Source organism: Schistocerca serialis, chromosome 2 (genome assembly GCF_023864345.2).
Source record: "Schistocerca serialis cubense isolate TAMUIC-IGC-003099 chromosome 2, iqSchSeri2.2, whole genome shotgun sequence".
Taxonomy (NCBI): domain Eukaryota; kingdom Metazoa; phylum Arthropoda; class Insecta; order Orthoptera; family Acrididae; genus Schistocerca; species Schistocerca serialis.
The window spans coordinates 981,646,585-981,659,616 of record NC_064639.1 but is presented as its reverse complement, the minus strand read 5'-3'; the positions used below and the strand labels follow the sequence as shown (position 1 = coordinate 981,659,616).

Here is a 13,032-nt window from a genome sequence, read left to right as displayed (position 1 = left end):
TGGTACCACATCTGCACACACAGGGCACCTAGTTCCCGTAAATTCCAGGGAGGTGGCGATGAGCTCTGACGCCACGTTAAGTCACATCCCAGATGTGTTCGATCAGTTTCAGATCTGGCGAGTCGAGGAACCAGCACATCAGCTGAACTCGCCACTGTGTTCCTAGAGGCACTCCATCACACTCCTGGCCTTGTGACATGGCTCATTATCTTGCTGAAAAATGCCACGGCAGTCGGGCAACACGATTGGCCTTGAACTAGCTCCTCTGGACCCGTGGATGCTTACGTCAATCTTTCCCAGAGCATAATGAAGCCACCGCCGGCTTGTGTCTGCCCCGCAGTACAGGGGTCGAGGAGCTGTTCCCCTGGAAGACGACAGATTCACGCCCTCCCATCGGCATGACGAAGAAGGTATCGGGATTCATCAGACCATGCAACGTTCTACCACTGCGCCAACGTCCAGTGCCTATGGTCACGTGCCAATTTCAGACATAGCTGCCAATGCTGTGGTGTTAACATTGACATACGCATGGATCATTGGCAGCGGAGGTCCATCATTAAAACTGTACGGTGCAGTGTGTGTTCAAACACACCTGTACTCTACCCAGCATTAAAATCTGATGTTAGTTCCATCACAGATCGCAACCTGCCCTGTTTTACCAGTCTGCCCAGCCTACGTCGTCCGACATCTGTAAGGAAGGGTGGCTGCCCAACGCCACGACGCCTGGACGTTGTTTCACCTTGGTTTCGCCACACACACACACACACACACACGCACACGCACACGCACACGCACACGCACACGCACACACACACACACACACACACACACCACAGCACTCCTTGAACACCAGACAAGTAGTACAGTTTCCGAAATGCTAGTGCTGAGACTCCGGGCCACCAATATCTACCCTTGGTCGAACTCAGATATACTGCGCACCTTCCCCACTCTACACACGGACTTCATGCCCACTGACACTACTGCACCATGTGTGTGTCTGACTAGCAGTCATTCCTCGTCAGGTGACGCTGCTGTCTCCTGGACAGGATTATACCGATAGCCGGTCGGTGATCATAATGTTCTGGTAGTTCACTGTATGTGATGGAGAACATCTTGGGCTTCACATGGATAGCATTAAGTATATATCGCCAGACGACTTTTGTGGTGTACTGAATGTGAATCAGTTTATCTATTAGTGAAAATCCATACAATAGATTTTGAGGTTAGCTTCCACATACAAACCGAATACATATTAATAATATGTGGAGATGTATAGATGTGCAGATTCTGATCAAGCTTCAGTGTTCTCTGGGTTTGCGGCAGCTGTTTCCTTTACTGCTTTTCCCATCAGATACCGCTTTCTCTGTAGCTGACCAGCTTACAGCTCCCATCACTGCCACGACATATCGCTCCAAAAGTCAATTAAAAATGGAACAGACAACAAAACATAATAACACATCGTCGCTATAATAATAAATCACACACAAATCCTAATGAATTAGTCTATCCATAAGTGAAGACCATGTCAAAACTCCTACAGTAGTTCCTGAGATTAGCCACCCCATACAGATAAAAAATTGCAACGAAGGACTTCAATTTTAAATATGTACAGATATTACTGCGAGAAGAATTTGACAGGGCACTGAAAGGTCTAAGGCGAAACAAGGCCCCGGGAGTAGACGACATTCCATCAGAACTACTGACAGCCTTGGGAGAGCCAGCCATGACAAACTCTTGTATCTGGTGAGCAAGATGTGTGAAACAGGCGAAATGCCCTCAGATTTCAAAAAGAGTATAATAATTCCAATTCCAAAGAAAGCAGGCACTGATAGGTGTGAATATTACTGAACTGTTAGATTAGTAAATCACGCCTGCGAAATACTAACACGAATTCTTTACAGAAGAATGGAAAAAACTGGTAAAGCCAACCTCGGGGAAGATCAGTTTGAATTCCGGAGAAATTTAGGAACAAGTCAGGCAATACTGACCCTATGAGTTCTCATAGAAGATAAGTTAAGGAAAGGCAAACCTACGTTTATACTCTACTGGCCATTAAAATTGCTACACCAAGAAGAAATGCAGATGATCAACGGGTATTCATTGGACAAATATATTATACTAGAACTGACATGTGATTACATTTTCACGCAATTTGGGTGCACAGAACCTCAGAAATCAGTACCCAGAACAACCACCTCTGGCCGTAATAACGGCTTTGATACGCCTGGGCATTGAGTCAAACAGAGCTTGGATGGCGTGTACAGGTACAGCTGCCCATGCAGCTTCAACACGATACCACAGTTCCTCAAGAGTAGTGACTGGCGTATTGTGACGAGCCAGTTGCTCGGCCACCATTGACAAGACGTTTTCAGTTGGTTAAAGATATGGAGAATGTGCTGGCCAGGACAGCAGTCGAACATTTTCTGTTTCCAGAAAGGCCCGTACAGGACCTGCAACATGCGGTCAAGCATTATCCTACTGAAATGTAGGTATTTGCGAGATCGAATGAAGGGTAGAGCCACGGGACGAAACACATCTGAAATGTAACGCCCACTGTTCAAAGTGCCGTCAATGCGAACAAGAGGTGACCGAGACGTGTAACTAATGGCACCCTATATCATCACGCCGGGTGACACGCCAGTATGGCGATGACAAATACGCACTTCCAATGTGCGTTCAACGCGATGTCGCCAAGCACGGATGCGACCATCGTGATGCTGTAAACAGAACCTGGATTCATCCGAAAAAATGACGTTTTGCCATTCGTGCACTCAGGTTCGTCGTTGAGTACACTATCGCAGGCGCTCCTGTCTGTGATGCAGCGTCAAGGGTAGCCGCAGCCGTGGTCTCCTAGCTGATAATCCATGCTGCTGCAAATGTCGTCGAACTGTTCGTGCAGATGGTTGTTGTCTTGCAAATGTCCCCATCTGTTGACTCGTGGCTGCACGATCCGTTGCAACCATGTGCACAAGATGCCTGTCATCTCGACTGCTAGTGATACAAGGTCGTTGGGATCCAGCACGGCGTTCCGTATTACCCCCCTGAACGCACCGATTCCATATTCTGCTAAGTCATCGGATCTCGACCAACGCGAGCAGCAATGTCGCGAGACGATAAACCGCAATCGCGATAGGCTACAATCCGACCTTTATCAAAGTCGGAAAAGTGATGGTACGCATTTCTCCTGCTTACACGAGGCATCACAACACGTTTCACCAGGCAACGCCGGTCAACTGCTGTTTGTGTATGAGAAATCGGTTAGAAACTTTCCTCATGTCAGCACGTTGTAGGTGTCGCCACCGGCGCCAACCTTGTGTGAATGCTCTGAAAAGCTTATCATTTCCATATCACAGCATCTTCTTCCTGTCAGTTAAATTTCGCGTCTGTAGCACGTCATCTTCGTGGTGTAGCAATTTTAATGGCCAGTAGTGTAGAGAAAGGTTTTGGCAGTGTTGGCTGGAATACTCTCTTTGAAATTCTGAGCATAGTATGGGTAAAATACAGGGAGCTAAAGACTATTTACAACTTGTACAGAAACCAGACGGCAGTCGTAAGAGTAATTCTCTCTGAGAAAGCAAATGACTTGGAACAGCAGGTGAACGGAATGGATAGGGTCTTGAAAGGAGGATATAAGATGAACATAGACAAAAGCAAAACAAGGATAATGGAATGTAGTCGAAATAAGTCAGGTGATACTGAGGGAATTAGATTAGGAAATGAGACACTTAAAGTAGTAGACAAGTTTTGCTGTTTGGACAGCAAAATAACTGATGATGGCCGAAACAGAGCGGATATGAATTGGAGACTGATAATGGCAAGAAAAGTGTTTCTGAAGAAGAGAAATTTGTAAACATCAAATATAGATTTAAGTACCAGGAAGTCTTTTCTGGAAATGTTTGTGCGGAGTGTAGCCCTCTATGGAAGTGAAGCATTGACGATAAACAGTTCACACACAAAGAAAATATAAGCTTTTGAAATGTGGTGCTACAGAAGAATGCTGAAGATTATGTGGGTAGATCATGTAACTAATGGGAAAGTACTGAACAGATCTGAGGAGCAAAGAAATTTGTAGCACAACCTGACTAGAAGAAGGGGTCGGTTGGTAGGACATATCCTGAGATACCAAGGGAGCACCAGTTTAGTATCGAAGGGAAGTAGAGGGGGGTAAAAATCTTAGAGGGAGAGCAAGATATGAATACAGTAAGCAGGTTCAGGGAGTTGTAGATTTCGGTAGTTAATCGGAGATGAAGCGGTTTGCGCAGGATGTAGTAGCACAGAGAGCTGCATCAAACCAGTCTTTGAACTGAAGACCACAACAACAACATAGGTTCGTTACTATCCCTACGCTCCAGAAATCCCAATAATATCTCCAAATCCACCTGAATCATTCTACCTCTTGGTATAACCAATGGCTCATCAAGATCCCATCCAAAACGCAGGCAATAATTATACACACATTAAAAAGCTTTGCATCACCACGGCTCCGAGAGTTCCGGAATCTGTATAGAAAATTGGAATAGAGATCAACATAAACGTAATTTCCGCCCTTTTTATTGTTCATGAAAGCCACACATTGCATGTTGTACTACCATGCAGCGAGACCTTCAGAGGTGGTGGTGCAGATTGCTGTACACACCTGTACCTCTAATATCCAGTAGCACGTCCTCTTCCATTGATGCATACCTGTATTCGTCGTGGCATAGTATCCACAAGTTCATCAAGGCACTATTGGTCCAAATTGTCCCACTCCTCAACGGCGATTCGGCGTAGATCCCTCAGAGTGGTTGGTGGGCTACGTCGTCCATAAACAGCCCTTTTCAATCTATCCCAGGCATTTTCGATAGGGATAGTGTCTGGAGAACATGCTGGCCACTCTAGTCGAGCAATGTCGTTATCCTGAAGGAAGTCATTTAGAAGATGTGGGCGACGGGGGCGCGAATTGTCGTCCATGAAGACGAATGACTCGCCAATATGCTGCCGATATGATTGCACTATCGGTCGGAGGATGGCATTCACGTATCGTACAGCCATTACGGCGCCTTCCATGACCAGTAGCGGCATATGTCGGCCCCACATAATGCCACCCCAAACCAACAGGGAACCTCCACCTTGCTGCAGTCACTGGACAGTGTGTCTAAGGCGTTCAGCCTGACCAGGTTGCCTCCAAATATGTCTCCGACGATTGTCTGGTTGAAGGCATATGTGACACTCATCGGTGAAATGAACATAATGCCAATCCTGAGCGGTCCATTCAACATTGTTGCTGGGCCCAACTGTACCGCGCTGCATGGACCTCCTCATGGGCGTTGGCAGTGAAGTTGCGCATCATGCAACCTATTGCACACAGTTTGAGTTGTAACACGACATCCTGTGACTGCACAAAAAGCATTATTCAACATGGTTCCTCCAAGCTGTAATCCGTAGGTAGCGGTCATCCACTGCAGTAGTAGCCCTTGGGCAGCCTGAGCGAGGCATGTTATCGACAGTTCCTGTCTCTCTCTGTATCTCCTCCATGTCTGAACAACATCGCTTTGGTTCACTGCGAGATGCCTGGACACTTCCCTTGCTGAGAGCCCTTCCTGGCACAAAGTAACAATGTGGACGCCATCGAACCGCGGTATTGACCGTCTACGCATGGCTGAACCATAGACAACATGAGCCGTCTACCTCCTTACTGGTGGAATGACTGGAACTGATCGGCTGTCGTCTAATAGGCGCTGCTCATGCCTGGTCGTTTACATCTTTGGGCAGGTCTAGTGACATCTCTGAACAGTCAAAGGGACTGTGTCTGTGATACAATATCCACAGCCAACATCTGTCTTCAAGAGTTCTGCGAATCTGGGTGATGCAAAACTTTTTTGATGTGTGCAGAATGGACCAACTACCTCTTCCATCTTCATGACTTTTACCTTACCATTCATGACCATGACACTAAAACACCTTGGACTAAGCCCCAACCAGCAACTAACATGTTAACTTCACCTACTAACCGCCCAACAAAAAGTCCACAGTAGTATATTTGCTGGCCGAAATTGGCGATTATGCCACTGGACAGTGTAAATGATTATGGTTTCAGTACTCTGATACTCCCTTACAGGTAGAACACCCACCAGTTTTCATAAGTATTGTTTGTGTTTAAGGTTGTTACCAAGCCAGATAGGGCATATAACCAGCGTGAACAGTATCAGACGTTGAGTGATCACTGTAAAGGACACAGAGATGCCGCATATTCGTTTGATACTGTGTTATTAGCACCTGACAAGTTTAAAAGAGGCTTCATTGTGGATCTCCTTTCGGCTGGCTGGTCACATCGTGCAATATACAGACTTGTAATGCATTCAGCTGTGACAGTGGCCCAATTTTGGCAGCATGAGCACGTGAGGGCAGGCATGCTAGTCGTCAAGTTTCCAGTCGATCACATCTGAGTACCACAATGGAGGATCGCTGTATTGTGCACCAAGCACTTTGTTTTAGGTAATTATAGTCCCATGTGAGAGTTGCCGTTAACACCACAACAGCAGCAGCTGCGTTTGGAGTGCTGCCGTGACTGGGAAGCATGGGCTGCTGATGAATGGGGCTGCACCGTGTTCAGTGGTGAATTACAGCTCTGCACTACTATGGATGACTATCTTTGGCGAGTATGGTGGCAGTCTGCGGAAAGGACCCATTGTTCCAATGTTTTGGAAGGGCACAGTACTATTCCTTGTGGCGCCATGGTGTGGGGAAGCATTGGATGTTCCGTCAGGTGACATCTGATAATGATTAAGGGAAGTCAAATAGCACAACGGTACATCACAGAAATCCTGCGTCCTCATGTGTTACTGCTCATATGACAGTATTGTGGTGCTGTTTTTGAACAGTGCAATGCTCGTCAACACATCGTACGGATTGATAGAGATGAACTGTCTATGTGATGTTGAGGTACTCCTATGGTGAGCAAGATCCCCAGATCTGTCACCAATCTGAGACCAGCTAAGACGCCAATTCCGTCTCAGTGCCAGTACCCCTGTTACCAGGGACCACTTACTACAATTGTGGGCCAGCGTGCCTCAGGGGAATTTATGGCGGTTTTATGAGACCTTTCCCAACAGAATCATTGTCTTCATCCTGGTCACAGAGGGTCCAAAGTCACACTGATAAGTGAGCTCACACTGGTAACTTCTTTGCAAATTTGACTCGATGTTGGAATGACTGAAGCAACGTCACATACCCTCTAAACCCGTGAAGTTTCATTCTGATTCCTCCTACCCTTCTGGGTGCTCCATTTTTTTGTGTCAGGCAGTGTAGACGGAGTTGCGTCTATCTGCTCTGTGCTGTTGCACTGAAACGCTAATCACTTGCATATCCATGAATACGAGGGGCGTTTGAAAAGTCCGTGCAAAAATAAAAACTACTTACTTGTTTGGGGTAAACCTTTTTTATTTTTCGACATAGTCTCCTTTTAGACTTATACACTTCGTCCAATGCTGTTCTAATTTGTTAATCTCTTCTGAATAATAGGAATTGTCCAAGTCTGTGAAATAGCTGTTAATTGTTGCAATCACCTCCTCATTTGAATAAAATCTTTGTCCCGCTAGCAATTTCTTCAAATAGGGAAACAAATAATAGTCCGAGGGAGTCAAGCCTGGAGAATGGGGGGGGGGGGGGATGTGAAATGAGTTGGAATCCTATTTCCATTAATTTTGCGACCACAATTGCTGAGGTGTGTGCTGATGCTTTGTCGTGATGGAAAAGGACTTTTTTGCGGTCCAATCGCCAGCGTTTTCCTTGCAGCTCGGTTTTCAAACGGTCCAATAACAATGAATAATATGCACGTGTAATAGTTTTACCCTTTTCCAGGTATTCGATTAGAACTATCCCCTGCAAATCCCAAAAGACAGTCGCCATAACCTTTCCAGCCGAAGGAATGGTCTTCGCATTTTTTGGTGCAGATTCTCCCTTGGTAATCCATTGTTTAGATTGTTGTTTGGTCTCAGGAGTATAGTAATGTAACCATGTTTCATCCACAGTGACGAAACGACGCTTAAAGTCCTGCAGATTCTTTCTGAACAGCTGCAAACCATCCTTGCAACACTTCACACGATTCCGTTTTTGGTCAAGCGTGAGCAATCGTGGAACCCATCTTGTGGATAGCTTTCTCATGTCCAAATGTTTATGCAAAATATTATGTACCCGTTCATTCGAGATGCCCACAGGACTAGCAATCTCACGCATCTTAACTCTTCTGTCATCCCTCACCATATAATGGATTTTATCAGTGATTTCTGGAGTTGTTCAAAATGTTTCAAATGGCTTTGAGCACTATGGGACTTAACTGCCGAGGTCATCAGTCCCCTAGAACTTAGAATTACTTAAACCTAACTAACCTAAGGACACCACACACACCCATGCCCGAGGCAGGATTCGAACCTGCGACCATAGCGGTCGCGCAGTTCCAGGCTGTAGCGCCTAGAACTGCTCGGCCACTCTCGCCGGCCTCTGGAGTTGTAACCTACACAGTGCATCCAGAACGTTCAGCATCACTTGAGCCTCAATGGCCACTCTGACAATTTTGAAACGACTTATAAACTGTTTTAATCGAAGGTGCCGAGTCACCGTAATGTTTATCAAGCTTCTCTTTAGTCTCCTGAGGCGTTTTGCCTTTCATAAAGTAATGTTTCATCACCACACGAAATTCTTCTTCCTCCATTTTTTGACAATCACTTTACTTCCTTGATTCACACGAATGCCAAACACAAAGAAATAGACCAGTATGGTGTGCGTTCTTTCCAAAGATGCTACTAACTAAACATGACCTCGTTACGCGCCAGTGCTGCCATCTGTCGGACTTTGCACGGACTTTTCAAACGCCCCTCGTATAGTACACTTCAGGTCAATTTGAGGTTTTTTGCACGCCACCTTCGTAACGGCGGCTGTGTACTTACGAACAGGGAGCGGAGTTCTATGGAGATCTGAGGAGCGATGTTGTTGTTGTTTGGGGGTCAGTGATGTCGCTGCCGTGGACGCTGCTGGGGGCGACGAGCGGCCAGCTGTCGACCGGCCGCGCCCTGGCGGACCTGAGCGCGCACTTCGCGGACCGCGTGGGGCCCGACATCCCGCTGGACACCCCCGAGCAGCGCGCAGCCGCCGCCAGGGAAGTGCGGCGCTTCTACTACGGCTCCACCAGCCGGGACATCACGGCCGCCGACTCTGTCGTCACGGCCAACGTGAGTACCAACTCTACTTCAGTTAATCCCATGTTCTATAGGGCATTTATATGCTGTATCCTACAGATAATTACGCTCACTGCACAAAACGTTTGCCATCCCAAGGGACATCACGCTAGTATCATGTCACTCCGCCTCAAGCCTTGATAACGGCCTCAATTTGGCGAGGAAGAAATTCCGCAAATTCCTTCGGGTATACTTGTCCATCAGGAGCCTTTCGTTAATGGCCAGAATGAAAAATGCTTCTGTCGTATGACAAACAAGGCAAATATGTCTTGGGCAGAGTTAGGGACGTAAAAGAAGGAAACTGGCTTCTCGACTTATCTGGCACCACCAAATACATTTAAATCAAAACATCCTGACGTTGCGGCGGCGCGGTTCCTTCCGTCCCTTTACGACGAACCTGCACCTACCTGTGAACATTTGTCAGCAGATAATCAGTACGGAAGCCGAGCGAAACCTACTGTACTTCGACGTGAACCAGCCTGCAATTGAAGTCACTAATCTACGTTTCAGGAGAAAGTTTTCACACAAATGAAAGGTTGGACATTTTGTCTGTAACTAATATATTCTGAAACTTAGGTGAACAAGTATCACTGCCAAGCCCGTGCTAGTCTTAACACAGTCACTCACAATCCCTTTCACTCACGTTAGCAAGTTTATGGTGTTGCATTTCCCGGAAACGTAATAGCTACAACAATACGGATTGTTTTTGATTGAGAATGCTCGACAAATATTAAGTCTGTCGGTAGCTAATACAGTCACAATTTTTAGCCACCGACCTGCTCAATACGACACGTGGAATTTGTTTTTTCTCGTCACAAAATTCACTTAAGAATTCCGAAATTTCTACACACCCATCGGAATAATTATGCCGTCACTTTACAACACTTTTGGTGTATGAAACACTGCTAGATCCGGCAACTTATCATTTCCGTCGGAACTACTACTACACACGTCCGAACTGTTTCATGGCTAGGCTCCGACTCCTCTCTAGAATACTCTAAGTCTTCTCTACCAGCAGAGAAAGGCGCGCGAAGAATATTGCTTTACCATTGGTCAGTTTACTCAACAGCCAATAGCAAAACAACATTCTTCGGCGTCAGTCCGCGCTTTTCATCAATAACCAATCGCAAAATAGTAAACCTAACGACTGCACTTTTTACCGACGTAATTATCTAATGTGCTGAAGTTTTGTTTATGCATAAAGTTATTTATTATTGTTATTCATACCTGAATTAACTTTCCCTTTACCATAAACTTACTTTATAAATCTATTCTACAAAAATCCCCTTTGTCCACATCCATACTTCTTCGAAATGTTCCCACACTAAATCCCACTACATAACTCATTAAACAATTATCTTCATATTAACCTTAAACCACACTCACGCATCCTTCATACTGCTAAAACACATTTATAACATTTTACATGCACAAAAAGTCATAATAACTCTTTATGAAAATACTAGAACAGTTTATGAAAAACATTCTATTACTTTAGTGCACTCTAGTGGGCACTATCGAAGCTAAATCACAGTCCCCTATCCAATACTGTCCTCTATGGTCTTATACATAAACTACGTGTGCGTCCGGTCTCGCGTCACCATCTGTCACTATCCACCTCTGAGACACATCTCCCACTTAACAGCCTCCAAGGCAGGATCGGTATACGGCGCTACGCCTCAACGTATTCGCTCTTTTTAAATTGTTGCTATTAGTACCGATGCGACCTAATATAATGCATCATGCCAAATAAAGTAACATGATACATGATGTCATGTCGTATAGCGTGACAAATACCATCATGTCATCTGCAAACTAACATCCCAAAGATGTTCGGGCCCACATGCGTTTCGTCTTTGTCGAAATGTCTTGGCGCAAACTCGTCTAGGGGTTGAACCGCACGTGTCGCATTATACGCCATAAATTAGACACTTGTGACCCTTTGGTTAAATTGTCTGGCTGATGGTAAGTTTGTGAAGTACAAAGTGAACATAACATATAATAACAGTAATAATAATATCGGGAACTCAATTAACGACCCATAAATGATGTAGGCCATACAGTTGCGATTTGGTTAGAATGATGATCATTCAAAAAGCAAACTAGTAGCGAAAGTGGTCGTATTTAAAGTTAATGTTAAACTCGAACGCATATTCATTTGGCATAGTTCGATCATTCACAATCTCATCGCGAAACACAATACCCCATCTCGATATTTACAGGCCATACAGTTGCGATTTGGTTAGAATGATGTTCATTCAGAAAGCAAACTAGTAGCGAAAGTGGTCGTATTTAAAGTTACTGTTAAACTCGAATGCATATTCATTTGGCATAGTTCGATCATTCACAATCTCATCGCGAAACACAATACCCCACCTTGGTATTTACACGAAAAGTTAAAGAGTTCACTACAGGCGCGCGGCCGCTCACCGCTCAGAGACTAAGTCCCGCGATATCACACAACGCGAAATTTTCTATGTCGTTTCACCTTCTAGCTGCCTAAAGACCGACTGTCCGCTTTCGCGTCTCAATCCGAACTGTCCCCTTTGGTGTCTCGACCAGAACTGCCCTCTGCCCGTCTCCGACCGCGTTTCCTGCCCGCCGAACATCTTCGCTCAACTGACTAGCGCAATTCCTTTCCTGAAGCCGTCCATCTGATTGGCTACAGCTTATTCTACATTACTTTACATTTTAACATATTTAAATAATCAAAGCTTGACCACTTTCACGTTCTAAATAAAGTAACAATAATATCAATTACATAATAAACGTTAAATTCTTTTAGATAAAACCAGTACTATTTCTTTCTTAACTTTGAATGACACGGCCAGTAGCCTCGCACCGATGTGCTTTCTGATAAATAAATAAAGAACAAAAACAAATATTATGCGCTAAAATTTACAACAAATATTCTATTACCTAATGATTCAATAAGGTGTCATGCTGTCGTCGTTCAATGTGTTTTGTGTGGAGGAAATGATCTGATGCTTAACTGAAAATACTGATCATTTAAATTTAATATATTTTTAAGCAAATAAAGTTATAGAGTTGATATTTAGAACTGTGTCATTTTAATGATGCGTTTCTATATGAAATGTCGATCGTTAAGATCGACCAAAGCGTTCAGATTTTAGCAAATAGATCTTTGCTGCAAAACTTGTTAATTTCACTTTAACAGTAAATCCTAAACCATTATAGATATGATCAATATTCAAGTTTTATTGGGATCACCATGAAAGTTTATGGAGGATGGCAGATTAAAATTGCTGTGGCTTGTTTCCCTGCATTACTACAGAATTAAATAGTTTTCATAAATGTTTCCCTTTATGGCCAATCTTAGGTCCGACATATTTAACACTGCTACGTCTTTTTCCCGAGGGCATGCAGCTTTACTGTATGGTTAAATGATGATGGCGTCCTCTTGAGTAAAATATTCCAGAGGTACAATAGTCCCCCATTCGGATCTCCGGCCGGGGACTACTCAGGAGGACGTCGTTATAAGGAGAAAGAAAACTGGCATTCTACGGTTCGGAGCGTGGAATCTCAGATCCCTTAATCGAGCAGGTAGGTTAGAAAATTTAAAAAGGGAAATGGATAGGTTAAAGTTAGATATAGTAGGAATTAGTGAATTTCGGTGGGCCGGCCGAAGTGACCGAGCGGTTCTAGGCGCTACAGTCTGGAGCCGCGCGACCGCTACGGTCGCAGGTTCGAATCCTGCCTCGGGCATGGATGTTTGTGATGTCCTTAGGTTAGTTAGGTTTAAGTAGTTCTAAGTTCTAGGAGACTGATGACCTCAGAAGTTAAGTCCCATAGTGCTCAG

The 13,032-nt window shown here is 44.8% G+C and overlaps 1 protein-coding gene across 3 annotated transcripts in view; it reads left to right on the top strand.

Annotated features, from left to right (window-relative positions):
• The window catches only part of LOC126458398 (esterase FE4-like), a 325,378-nt gene that overhangs the window by 232,402 nt on the left and 79,944 nt on the right, over positions 1-13,032 (top strand). For all 3 annotated transcript variants that reach the window (XR_007585628.1, XM_050095409.1, XM_050095408.1), the window contains one exon: positions 8,986-9,206. Coding sequence is in view for 2 of the 3 variants with exons in the window: in XM_050095409.1 (XP_049951366.1) it covers positions 8,986-9,206 (221 nt within the window). In the remaining variant the exon portion in view is untranslated. The remainder of the gene's footprint in view (positions 1-8,985; positions 9,207-13,032) is intronic.